The 10716-nt window shown below is 42.9% G+C and overlaps 1 protein-coding gene across 2 annotated transcripts in view; it reads left to right on the top strand.

Moving 5' to 3' along the window:
* The first annotated feature begins 84 nt into the window (after positions 1 to 84).
* Positions 85 to 10716, top strand: part of tmem248 (transmembrane protein 248) — a 19802-nt gene continuing 9170 nt past the window's right edge. Inside the window, exons 1-7 of one of the 2 annotated variants that reach the window (XM_014197875.3) lie at positions 85 to 400; positions 1161 to 1389; positions 1790 to 1948; positions 2252 to 2537; positions 7253 to 7403; positions 7861 to 8044; positions 9416 to 9562. In XM_014197875.3, coding sequence (XP_014053350.2) covers positions 1327 to 1389; positions 1790 to 1948; positions 2252 to 2537; positions 7253 to 7403; positions 7861 to 8044; positions 9416 to 9562 — 990 coding nt within the window. In that variant the 5' untranslated portion in view covers positions 85 to 400; positions 1161 to 1326. The remainder of the gene's footprint in view (positions 401 to 1160; positions 1390 to 1789; positions 1949 to 2251; positions 2538 to 7252; positions 7404 to 7860; positions 8045 to 9415; positions 9563 to 10716) is intronic. The other variant, XM_014197876.3, reaches the window with a different exon arrangement.

The following is a 10716-nucleotide window of genomic DNA, read 5'->3' as shown; positions in this document are numbered from 1 at the left end:
TGAAAATGTGCAAACACTCTGAACATGCTCTGTCATCGTATACGCTAAATGTGTAGCTTGTGAACGCGCCTATGGAGAAATTTGGCGTAAATTCTTCAGAATAATAAACTAGTACGTAAAACTAGCTACACATCTTTGCAGTGGGGGGAAACGACCGAGTAAAACAAGGTTAATAAACAAACAGATGTGTAACATTTGAGCCTCGCTGGGATAGGCAAATAATGGAAAGGAGTAAGTGGTTATTTCAAAACTAAAATCCCGACGGTCCCCATACTCCGGTCTTTACTTTTCCCCGGACTCTGCGACTAGACACTCCGCTAGCAAGTATAGTAGCGCGCGCTAGTTAGCCCATCAGCGAAGCCACACAATATCTTCTAACTTCGTGCGCGCTGAGAAAATGGTGAGTTTTTATTATATTTAACTGTTATCTATCGTTAACATGTGTTCGATATAGCTAACGCCATGCACCCCACGTAAGTAAGGCCTTTTACTATAGTTCAGATGGCTAACTTTAGTTAATACCGGTGTCGGTCTATTTGGCTAGCTAGATGGCTAACGACGTTAGCATAACTACGTTAGTTACAGTACAGCATCTGCTTTAAATGTTGATTGTTTTGGCTAACGTTAGCTAGTTTACAAATGATCAACTCGGTTTCTTGCAATCCATATGTTAGCTAACAAACTAGCCAAAATCATTACCAGTGGCAGTATATTGCCATTCATGTATTGCAGTTAACGCGTTAGCTAGCTAACGTTAACTAATTGCAGCCATAACGTTAGTTAGCTAACTAGCGTTATATCATACTCACATCGACACATGTCATTGTGAATTAACGTTAATTAGCTAACTACTACCTAACGTTTGTGTGTAATTTTCGTTTTTAATATGGCAACCAGCGCAAGCTAACGTTAGTAATATAATTCGACTTTACTTGGTAGATAGGGAGTTAGCTAGTTAGCATTGTAAACCAACTCAACTAGAATTGTACCAACAAGGTACAATGCTGTCATTCATGCCTTTTTATATTCTGTCAAATTGGATTCCGAAGACCTTGCCAACAAGCAGCCTGTGATGAGGCTAAAATAGATCCTTAAGTAATAAACAACAACAATCAAAGTGTGTGCAGCATGTTTCAACAGGAATATCCCTTGTCTTCCAGGTCTTATGCAAGGTTGCATGGCACCCCATTTTAGTGTGAGCTTGAACTAAGGACATTGACTTTCAGGCATCTATTTTTCGCTGTATGCAAAGAAGGGGGAAGCAGCGCAGTAGTTTCTCTTTGGCAACGTGCATAGTGGTTTGGCAGCCCTGTTGAGGGCCCAGCGATGTACTCACGCAATTCACTATGGAGTTATGTCAGATGTGTGTTCATGTCTTTGATGAAAAAGGTAAGTAGACATTCTCATTACCTCACGCCACCTAATTCGCTTGTTTTCTGACAAGGATGCCAAGCTCTGATACCGTTTCTTCCCTCTTTACAGCAATACGTTTCTTGAACCATGAAAACCACTTCTGTGTGGAGTAAATGCCAATTAATGACTGTCATAAACAATCCCTCTCTGTGCCCCAGTTGAGTCAATCAACCATGCTGTTTTTTCATAAATTTTATGCCAGTATCTCAAGCTCATTATTTTCTCCAGTTAGCCACACAGCAAGTGCCTTTGAGTATTTGTGTCCATTGTGTTTGTCTTTGACACTTCATCAAGCTTGATGAGTTGAGACCTGGCATTGTGTGAGCCTGAGGCACAGTGAAACCAAATTAGGTGTGCATGCCTTGTCTGTCTGCAGGTGTACCTGTTAAATCCTCTGGAGAACCTGAGGAGCTACATCAATAATCGTCCGCCACTGGTCATCTTTATGGTCAGCGTCAGCGCCGTGGCCATCGCCTTCCTCACCATCGGCTACTTCTTCAAAATCAAGGAGATCAAATCCCCAGAGATGACTGAGGTAGGAGCGACACGCCTCCCACTGGTACATCAATACTGATGTTGTCATAGGAACATGTACAAAACCCATGCAGTAGGAGGTTTCTTGATATCTGAAGCTGAACTATATATGGCTGTCATACATCAAAGTTATTAGCTCATTTAGCCAAACTAATTTCTTGAAGTGTGACTTGATAGTCACAATTTAACCTAACCATACTATTGGTGATTATTTAAAAATAGTCAACAGCCGTAAGCTGTGCTATTCAACACCAGAGCCACAGATGGATAGTGCATGACTCAGTCTCCTCCCCTTCTTCTCCAGGACTGGAACATCTTCCTTCTGCGCTTCAACGAGATTGACTTCTGCGTATCAGAGAATGAGACTCTCAAGCACAGCCTGAACGAGTCAACCACGCCCGAAAGCACGGTGACCAGCGGCCAGGCGCGCTCCAGCACCCAGGCCCCGCTCCTTCTGGAGGACCCGGGCCCGATCAATATCTCTGTGCCCATCACCCTTACCCTGGACCCACTGAGGCCCTTCGGAGGCTACTCGCGTAACATCACCCACCTCTACGCCACCGTGCTGGTGGGACAGGTCGGCCTGGCCGGTGAGTTCACTTGTGTCTTCAGTCCCTACTTCCTCCACATGTTACAGGGTCTGTGTGCATTAATCCTTTTCACACTATCGTACCGAGCTGCTTAAATGTTTTCTTTCACATTGTCATTTTCAGCACAGGACCAGCAACTATGGTGGATGCAAAGTAAAAAAAAGCCCCTCTGTGTTGAAGTGTGTTATTTGACTGTCCAAGCCAATACATTATTTATTTAGTTGTGAGTTCGCTTCACCTGTAAGTGGATGCAGGAAGGCGTTGGCTTTATGACTGTAAGTAGCCATCCTTTGTGTAAGCATTTGTTTTGTGTTTTTGTCACAACTTCTCAGGAGTCTGAGTGTTGTTAGCCAGTTCTTTGGTGGTTCAGTCAATCCTTTATCAATAGGTTTTGAGGTACCACTTTTTATGGGGAGCTTAAAGAGTGGCTCAGTGGGAGTGAACAGTGAAGCATTGTATAAACAATCAGTGGCTAGTAGTCCAGATACTCCTCCCAGTCTGTCCCGTGGTAGGGAGAAGAACAAAGTGCCTTTGGCCTCTGCTACGGAGTGCGTTTCAGGCCCAGACTGAATAGGTATTGATGTATTTTCCCCCCTTTATTTTTGCAATTTGCCACTCAACTGAGACAATAGTCCCTTGTCAACATAAGGATTATTAGAAATCAATGCCAAATTCCTTCTCCGTGCACGTCACCTGCAGGCTTTGCATGGGCATAGTAGGCCAGCATAGTAGGCCAGTCTCAAAGCTGTTTGAATATGTATGTTTGCAGTCCAGTGTTTTCTGTATCAAAAGGGGCTTAGGTGGTCGGTGTGGCAGGGGATATGGTAGGAGGCATGACATTTTAAAGGCCATCATCTTGGCGGTGTAAAGACATTTTTAATTTAAGCCAGTTTCCTGCAATTCTACAAATTTCTTCATGAAGCTGAGATAATAATTTTTAGATTTGAAGCTAATTTCCTGCTATTCTGCATATTCTGTCATGGAGCTGAGAGAAATTTACAGTTTTTAAAGCAGTGCTGTGTTTTGCTCAAACATAATAATAAAATCAATACTGTCAAATTCATTGTTCTTGGGATTTTCAGTTATCCCTTACTGTCTAGTTTTTATTTTGAGAATTGTTAGTTCTCAAAGATTATATTATAAAAAAATATATAGAGGTCCATTATCTTTTCTACATACTTCAAATCAAACTTTATTTGTCACATGCACCGAATACAACAGGTGTAGACCTTAACGTGAAATGCTTACTTACAAGCCCTTAACCAACAAAGCAGTTCAAGAAAGAGTTAAGAAAATATTTACCAAATAAACTAAAGTAAAAAAATAATAAAAAGTAACACAATAAAATAACGAGGCTATACACAGGGGCTACTGGTACCGAGTCGGTGTGTGGGGGTACAGGTTAGTCAAGGTAATTTGTACATGTAGGTGAAGTGAAATGACTATGCATAGATAATAAACATCGAGTAGCAGTAGTGTAAAAACAAATGGGGGGGGTCAGTGTAAAAACAAATGGGGGGGGCAGTGTAAAATAGTTTGAGTGGCCATTTCATTAATTGTTCAGCAGTCTTATGGCTTGGGGATAGAAGCTGTTAAGGAGCCTTTTGGTCCTAGACTTGGCGCTCCGTACTGCTTTCCTCTGACACTGCCAAGTATATAGGTCCTGGATGGTAGGAAGCTTGGCCCCAGTGATGTACTGGAGTGTATGTGCTATATTCTGTAGCGCCTTACGGTCAGATGCCGAGCAGTTGCCTTACCAGGTCGTGATGCAGCCAGTCAGGATGCTCTCGATGGCGCAGCTTTAGAACTTTTTGAGGATCTGTGGACCCATGTCAAATTTTTTCAGTCTCCTAAGGGGGAAAATATGTTGTGTCCTCTTCACGACTGTCTTGGTGTGTTTGGACTGTCGTGGAAATTCTTACACAGGGACACTCGAAGTCAATCTTAATTGAATCATTGTTTATTTGTCAGTGCGCTGGAGAGGTTCCAACCAACTCAATGCACCATAGTACACATGTCAATCAGGAGCTCTGCCTGGGCAGTCCCAGCTGTTGTCTTATATATGGCTATACACAGACAAGTTATATTTGCATGATTTAGCATAATTAATTGATCATTACCATTTTGTTTTTCATATGACCAACCAATACCTCATGAGAGTTCTTTCGTTCGTAAAAATAAGGTCTGGGCGTACTGCCAAATTGAAGCTACTGTTAGTGAGGATCCGTTCAGTCAGCCACTTGCATGAACAAAGAAATTAGTTATAAGAAAAGCGCAAAAATAAAAATTTGCTGTACAAGACAATGATAGTTAATTGGTGATGTGGACACCAAGGAACTTGAAACTCTCGACCTGCTCCGCTACAGCCCCATCGATGTTAATGGGGGCCTGTTCGGCCTGCCTTTTCCTGTAGTCCACGATTAGCTCCTTTGTCTTGCTCACATTGAGGGAGAGGTTGTTGTCCTGGCACCACACTGCCAGGTCTCTGACCTCCTCCCTATAGGCTGTCTCATCGTTGTCGGAAATCGGGCCTACCACTTGTGTCATCAGCAAACTTAATGATGGCGTTGGAGTCGTATTTGGCTACGCAGTCATGGCTGAACAGGGAGTACAGAAGGGGACTGAGCAAGCACCCCTGAGGGGCACCAGTGTTGCAGCTCAGGTTGGCAGACGTGTTGTTGCGTGATATCTGATTAAGTCGTTTACACTCAGTGTTTTTCCATCCCAATAGTTTTTTTGCCATTCCCAAGGATTTGAAATGCAGAAAAACCCCTGCAGTCAGCGTTTGTTTTCCCCCCAAAATACATGTGAATTGAATGACATATATTGATAGAGGCTAAATGGGCTGTTGCAGGACATATGTCATATTCCTTGCAGTGGGGCTCTTGTCAACTGCACATTCTTTAACCGTGATGCTGTTTTACCTGTCGGGAGCACTTACAAGCAACGTTTCCTCAATTTTGGCACTGAGCAAACTCTGTGCAACTTCTGGTGCATGTTAACTGTGAACACAGGCTGTACTAGCTTTACATTTTAAGTGGCCAAGTAGGCTACTGTGGCTATTTGATCATAATGTATGCCTACCAGAGTGGCCTACCAAGAAAAACAATGGAGAAAAACACATCCCCGTTCTATCATTCAGCCTACGGTAGCAGCCATTCTGTGGTGTTCAATGCTTACATTCCATGAGGCTAAGAAAAACAAAAACATGCTTGGCTTGCTATTAACCTGTTTATCCAGTTGTCCTTCAGACAAGGAGGTGACTGAACATGTTGTGTTTGATGCAAGAAACTACTTTACAAAATCAGACATTATGCTACCTTCTGCCTATTGGCTACTTACCTTATTCAAGGCTGTCTCAAAATACAACACTGTCCCTTTTAACCTCTACTGGATCAATGTCCCCCCCCCCCCCCCCCCCCCCCCCCGTGGGTCGATTGAGGTAACGTGCGCTAATGTGATTAGCATAATGTTGTAAGTAACCAGAACATTTCCCTGGACATAGACATATCTGATATGGGTAGAAAGCTTCAATTCTTGTTAATCTAACTGCACTGTCCAATTTACCATAGCTATTACAGTGAAAGAATACCATGCTATTGTTTGAGGAGAGTGCACACTTATGAACTTGAAAATGTATCAATAAACCAATTAGGCACATTTGGGCAGACTTAATACAACATTTTGAACAGTAATGCAATGGTTCATTGGGCAGACTTAATACAACATTTTGAACAGTAATGCAATGGTTCATTGGATCAGTCTGAAACTTTGCACATACACTGCTGCCATCTATTGGTCAAAAATGAAATTGTGCCTCATGTGTTTTTTCTCTTGCATTTCAAAGATGATGAAAAGGAAAACATTTTTATATATTTCTTTTTTTTTACCAGATCTAATGTGTTATGTTCGCCTACATAAATTTTACATTTCCACAAACTTTAAAGTGTTTACTTTCAAATGGTATCAAGAATATGCATATCCTTGCTTCAGGTACTGAGCTACAGGCAGTTAGATTTGGTATGTGATTTTAGGCGGATAAAAAAAAGGGTCCTATCCTTAAGACATAACGGTCTTTACCTGTCTTGCTTTTCAAAGATGGCTAGAAATGTGCACATGTTGTGCTTTTGTTGGAAACAACCACTCCCCCTTGTTGACTATAAATGAGCTATAACTGGGCTAATAACTCACTAACTAGCAAAGAATATGAACAAATCTGTACACATGGCTACATGCAGCTCTCACTTTGATCTCAAAACAAGCGCATCTACTCACGATCACTCATGCTGTAGCCTAAACACAGTCCAGTTCAAAGTCAATGGCACAGATCCATAGATCCAATGCCTATTTGCATATAGGCCTACTGCAGCTCTGATTGGTTATGGCCCACCGGTCTGTGTAGAGTACTGACTTGCCTGTCAGTGTAATATAATCCTATTCTAATGCGCACTACCTATAAGAACATCTCTTGCACAGTTATCTTTGCATACTAAATCTTGCGTAGTTTGTTTTTGTTTCGGTATATTACATTGAAAGTGGCTAATATTGCGTTGATTCGATCACACTTCCCAAAGTGGAGCGAAACGTTGACAGTGTTAACTAAAGGGGAGAACTGTAGAAAGTTGAGTGAAGTTCAATCTTATTCTGTGTGGCAGTACGAGTGGAGCTGCACGCATCTTAGAGGGAACATTGCTTATGTGTGTGTGTCCTCAAAGGCAGGGATGCCCACGAGGAGATGAACATCACCTTCACACTGCCAGCGTCATGGAATTCTGATGAGTGCGTGCTGCACGGCCACTGTGAACAAGTGGTGTTTAGCACTTGTATGACCATCACTGCTGCCAGCAACGTCTTCCCTGTCACCGTGTGAGTGCCACTAAACCCCTGAATTGTGATGCATCCATATACTAAATTATCTTTGTATTTCATGACTAGACCTGTATTTGATAGTCAATGTTGGACTTGCATTTAGGCAATCTTGTAATGCGTATAGTGAAATATAAAAATTATTTTTGACATTGGAATAAAACTGATGGAATCATCAGTCATTTGCTCATGACAGTGAATAACCTCACATCAGTAACACTGACAACTAAGTGCACACTGTTCGTAGAATATCAGTTGTACTACGGTACAAGGAGACTTTTGTATTAAATTCAAGTTTTATCAAACTGAGTACTAAGCATTGGTGCGAAACTTCATGGTCGAAACAGAATAGTCTTAACACAGAACAAAGAGATTTTTCATGACCACGTCTCCTGACCATAACAAAATAGAATGGAACAGGGCAAGGTATTCAAGTTTATTAAATGTTGCCTTCCAGGCAACCGCCCCACTGTGTCCCAGAGACCTACACCAACGCCACGTCTTGGTACAAGATCTTCACCACGGCCCGTGACTCGGACACCAAGTACACGCAGGACTACAACCCTTTCTGGTGTTACAAAGGAGCCATCGGGAAGGTGTACCACACCCTCAACCCCAAGCTGACCGTCATCGTGCCAGACGTGAGTCAGCAGCCACTGTCTGCAGCAGTGCTGTTTTATGTCCGAGTCCCTAATGGCACCGTATCCTCTAGTGCACAGCTTTTAACCAGCGCCCTATGGGTGCCATTTCAGACACAGCCTGTGTTTGTGGATAACCTTGCTGAGGGTTTAGACTGAGAACGTTTGAGAGTAAAGCCTTTTACACCACATGGCCAAAAGTGCTCGTCGAACATCTCATTCCAAAATCATGGCGTAAATATGGAGTTGGTCATTCCTTTGCTGCTATAACAGCCTCCACTCTTCTTGGAAGGCTGCGTGGACTTGCTTCCATTCAGCCACAAGCATTAGTGAGGTTGGGCACTTATGTTGGTCGATTATGCTACCTGTTCCAATGAATAGTGCCAACCATAAAGTTTGCTGGAGGAGGAATAATGGTCTGGGGCTGTTTTTTCATGGTTCGGGCTAGTCCACTTAGTGCCATTGAAGGGAAATGTTAACGCTACAGCATACAATGACATTCTAGACGATTCTGTGCATCCAACTTTGTTGCGACAGTTTGGGGAAGGCCCTTTCCTGTTTCAGCATGACAATGCCCCCGTGCAAAAAGCGAGGTCCATACAGAAATGGTTTGTCGAGATCGGTGTGGAAGAACTTGACTGCCCTGCACAGAGCCCTGACCTCAACCCCATCGAACACCTTTGGGATGAGTTGGAATGCCGACTGCGAGCCAGGCCTAATCGCTCAACATCAGTGCCAGACCTCACTAATGCTCTTGTGGCTGAATGGAAGCAAGTCCCCTCTGCAATGTGGAAAGCCTTCCCAGAGGAGTGGAGGCTGTTATAACAGCAAAGGGCGGACCAACTCCATATTAATACCCATGATTTTGGAATTAAATGTTCAACAAGCCGGTGTCCACATACTTTTAGCTATGTAGTGTATGTAATCAAAATGAGTCCTTTTAAGAAGATAAGTACTGGTTTTGGTATACAGCTTGGACATAGGCACTTGTCTAGTTTAATTATGTGTAACTTCATATCATGAGTGATTTTTATCATCCTTCTGTGTTCTCTTCAATTCTATAATGCATTCATAATGGAAACTGTAAATCTAAATCCCCAAGTGCACATTAGCTAATATGTTCTAACTGACTAAAGATAGAGCAACATTTGCAATTAAATTACATTTGACTTTAACCAGATTTATCCTAGGGGACCAATGGCATTATTCAATTACCAACCAGTTTTCCTAAAACATTATTTATATTTGAAATGACAGGAACAATACATGGGGGGGGGTTGCTATTAGAGAAAATAGCCAGTATCTTAGTGCAGTATGTCGTCCTTTATGAGGTAGTGTTTACCTGGTCCTTAGGCTATTTCTCTCTCTTTGCAGGACGACCGCTCACTCATCAACCTGCACCTAATGCACACCAGCTACTTCCTCTTTGTGATGGTCATCACCATGTTCTGTTATGCTGTCATCAAGGGCCGGCCAGGGAAAGTACGGACAACCACCAACCCTGACTTCTGCGCTGAAAAGGTAGGTGTAGGGTGAAGTTTATAATTTTCCACCACTAATGGTTGAGGTTTGGGGGAGGCAAAGCTGATCCTAGATCTGTATCTAGGGGAAACTTCACCCGGAGTGAAAAGGTACAACAGAATGCAATAATACACAGCACAACACAGCTAGTCACCTTTTATATCGTATTAAACAGTGTGAAAAGATATTGCTAAGATGAGTCTCTGGGGGGAAACTGTCATTTTGTTAATAAAACCAATAAATGCCGACCCCTCTACCAATAAATGCCGACCCCCTTTTCAGCTGTTATCGTGAATGATGTATACATTCCACCACAGGATAAGAAAAATAACAAGCTGGCACTTAGTGAACTGAACAAGGCTATAATCAAGCAAGAAAATCTACATCCAGAGGCCACTTTTCTGGTTACAAGCAATTTTAATTCCGCGTCATTAAGACAAGTGATGCCCAATTTCCATCAACACGTCTCCAACAGCCCTAGGGACGATAGTCCCAGACCACTGTTATTCTACCCACAAGCAAGCATACAAGGCCGCCCTCGTCCACCATTTGGCAAATCAGATCACGACTTTGTACTCCTGCTTCCAGAAACTCAAACATTAAGTACCCGTGACACTCCATTGAGAAATGGTCACCAGAATCGGAGCTTATGCTGCTTTGCTAGCGCTGATTGGAATATGTTTAACATTGACGAGCTAACCACCCCGTCACCGGTTTCATTCGAAAATGGATCGGGGACATTGTCCCCACGGTGAGGGTTTGCGGCTTCCCCAAAGAAAAGCCCTGTATTAACACTGAGGTTTGTGCTAAAGGACAGGGCTACTGCACACAGAGCTATCATAGACAGTCCTGAAGCAACAGTGGAGGACCGGAATAAGTACAAGAAGACTCTGCAGAGGTCCTAGCAGGACATCAAACAAGCAAAAGGACAGTATAGGAATAAGGTGGAATCATACTACACAGGTTCCACTGTCCGCCCCATGTGGCAGGGGCTACAGTCCATTATGGATTACAAAGGAAGACCCAACCGTGATCTGCCCAACTATGCCTCTCTACCAGATGAGCTTAATGCATTTTATGCACGCTTTGACAACAACGACATCGTGCCAGGTGTGAGGGACGTCACCTACCCAGAGGATTGGGTGATCTCGCTC

Source organism: Salmo salar, chromosome 04 (assembly GCF_965601325.2).
Source record: "Salmo salar chromosome 04, fSalSal1, whole genome shotgun sequence".
In the NCBI taxonomy this organism is placed as follows: Eukaryota; Metazoa; Chordata; class Actinopteri; order Salmoniformes; family Salmonidae; genus Salmo; species Salmo salar.
This window is presented reverse-complemented; position numbering and strand designations above follow the sequence as displayed.